The sequence below is a fragment of the Mandrillus leucophaeus genome, unplaced genomic scaffold (assembly GCF_000951045.1).
Source record: "Mandrillus leucophaeus isolate KB7577 unplaced genomic scaffold, Mleu.le_1.0 Scaffold290, whole genome shotgun sequence".
Lineage (NCBI taxonomy): Eukaryota > Metazoa > Chordata > Mammalia > Primates > Cercopithecidae > Mandrillus > Mandrillus leucophaeus.
The window spans coordinates 797,028-799,583 of record NW_012103032.1 but is presented as its reverse complement, the minus strand read 5'-3'; the positions used below and the strand labels follow the sequence as shown (position 1 = coordinate 799,583).

The 2,556-nt window shown below is 52.5% G+C and overlaps 1 protein-coding gene across 1 annotated transcript in view; it reads left to right on the top strand.

The window, feature by feature from the left end:
- LSM12 (LSM12 homolog (S. cerevisiae)) overlaps positions 1–2,556 on the top strand; it is a 55,937-nt gene continuing 53,381 nt past the window's right edge. The window contains exons 1-2 of the mRNA XM_011985887.1: positions 1–177; positions 882–1,156. Coding sequence (XP_011841277.1) covers positions 1,033–1,156 — 124 coding nt within the window. The 5' untranslated portion in view covers positions 1–177; positions 882–1,032. The remainder of the gene's footprint in view (positions 178–881; positions 1,157–2,556) is intronic.

Here is a 2,556-nt window from a genome sequence, read left to right as displayed (position 1 = left end):
AGCAGTAAATAGCACTGTCCCTGTAAATAGGTAGACTGTTTTTGCTAGTTGTGGAACCGTGGACAAGTTTAGTCTAAAACTTAGTTTCTGTAAAAGGAGGACATTGATACCTACCTCAAAGGGCTGTTAGATGCTCAAGAAGTGACAATACAAATGCCTATGAAGAAACAGGATCAGGTAATTTGCTTACTCAAGGTCAGGTGATTTAGTAATAGGTTGACCTGGGATTCTGGTTCCGGCTTATCTCACTCCACAGCCAATGTTCTTTCCACTATCACTCTCTAGTTACAATCATCTTTTTTTTTTTTTTTTTTGAGACGGAGTCTTGCTCTATTGCACAGGCTGGAGTGCAGTGGCACGATCTCGGCCCAGTGCAACCTCCGCCTCCCACGTTCGAGCGATCCTCCAGCCTCAGTCCTCCTAGTAGCTGGGATTACAGGCACGCGCCACCATACCCGGCTAATTTTTGTATTTTTAGTAGAGACAGGGTTTCACCATCTTGGCCAGGCTGATCTCGAACTCCCGACCTCAGGTGGTCCACCTGCCTCGGCCTCCCAAAGTGCTGGTATTACAGGCGTGAGCCACCGCTCCCGGCCGTTATAATCATCTTGTCCAAGTATTGTTAAGTTCTCTGAGGCTCTGATTCCTTATATGCAAAATGGGGTTAATGTATTTTATAAAATTCATTCACTAAACTCTTGTGTGGAAGGTGTGCATATAATGGAGACTGCAGCTCTCTCCTCTTTCCCCCTTTCATTCCACGTAGGTCATTTATCCTTAACTTCTAAAATGGACTCTACAAGCATTTAACCGAGCGGACGCAGCTACATAAATATTTTTCAGATTCCCCTTTATTTCCTCTTCTTCCCTAGTCCACCTAGGCTCCCTATCCACCCAGCGTCAGACCACGCCCCGGCGTGTGACGCAAGCACGCTCCGTGCGTCGCGTCGCGTCGCGTCGCGGCGCTCACTAGGGGCCCGGCTTTCGCCCGCTGCTGCCGCCGCCGCCGCCGGCCGCGGCTGCACTCCCAAGATGGCGGCTCCTCCGGGCGAGTACTTCAGCGTTGGGAGCCAGGTGTCGTGCCGGACGTGCCAGGAGCAGCGGCTGCAGGGCGAGGTGGTAGCCTTCGACTACCAATCCAAAATGCTGGCTTTAAGTATCCTTCCCTGCGTGAAGCCCGAGTCCGGGCCGGCGTGTAGGTGCGGTGGTCGGGGGGTGGGGGACGACGGCGGCGGCTGGGGCTCTCTCCGGGCCTAGGGGCGACCGGCTACCGCGGCGCCCGGGGCGCATGCGCATGGCCCTGAGTTCCCCTCCCCCTCCCGCGGGCCCTTCGGTCAGCTTTGGGGATCCTGTCTCCCCTTGCAGGAGCTGGGGCTTTACCGAGGATCAGTGGGTGGAGGAGGGCTTGACACGGGGATGGCTTTTCGGGAAGAACGTTATGAGAGGGGACACAGTGATTAGGAGAGGGGGTGGTGTTGGGAGGGGGCTGGTGGATTGGAGCCCGGATGGAAAGGAGGGGCGGGTGAAATATTACGGGGAGGGGTGTTTAGGGTAAGGAACTGCTGGTAGGGCAAAGGTATAGAATTTAGGAGGGCATGTGCACTGATGGGATTTCGTCCAAGGAAGGGCGGTGGGATGGTGACCAAATTGGTCCTTGCCTGTTTTGGGGGAGAGTAAGTGCAGGGCAGAGTTTGTATCTGAACTGGGGATAGTGGCTTGTTTCGCTGATGCGTGTGTATGTGTGGTGGTGGGGGGGCTGTTCTGACTTTTAGGCTTCTCGGTCATTTGGAAATCGCTGTTTGGGGGATGTTTGCATTGGAAACCTGTTCCAGAGAGGGCTTGCCGGGGCTTATGTGGGTTGGGGATGTGTGAGTTACAGGTGAAAGAGTGAAGTTCTCATGCTGCCTTGATCAGTCCAGCACATGGAGTCCTTTTACGTAGTAGTAGCAGCCTCCCTTTTGAAAGCAGCAATGTTAAATTGATTGGAAAAGGTGGCCTGCTTCTTTGGGGTGGGAATGACTTCTGAAGTACTCCAGGAAACTCAGTCTTGGAAACGAAACGCTTCCTTGTTGGGATAAATGTGCTACAGCTTCCCCTTTTATGGGAGCTACAGGTGGGTTTATTGGAATCTTGAAGGAGTAATTTTTTATGGTATCTTTTTTTTTTTTTTAAGATGGAGTCTCGCTCTGTTCCTAGGCTGGAGTGCGGTGACGCGATCTTGGCTCACTGCAGCCTCCGACTCCCTGGTTCAAGCGATTCTCCTGCCTCAGCCTCCGGAGTAGCTGGGATTATAGGCACGTGCCACCACGCCCAGCTAATTTTTGTATCTTTTTTTTTTTTTAACAGATACGGAGTATCACCATGTTGGGCAGGATGGTCTCGAACTCCTGACCTCGTGATCTGCCCGCCTCGGCCTCCCAAAGTGCTGGAATTACAGGCCTGAGACACCGCCCGGCTTTGTTTTTTTTTTGTTTTGTTTTTGTTTTTTGAGACGGAGTTTCACTCCTGTTGCCCAGGCTGGAGTGCAGTGGCTTGATTTGAGCTCACTGCAACTTC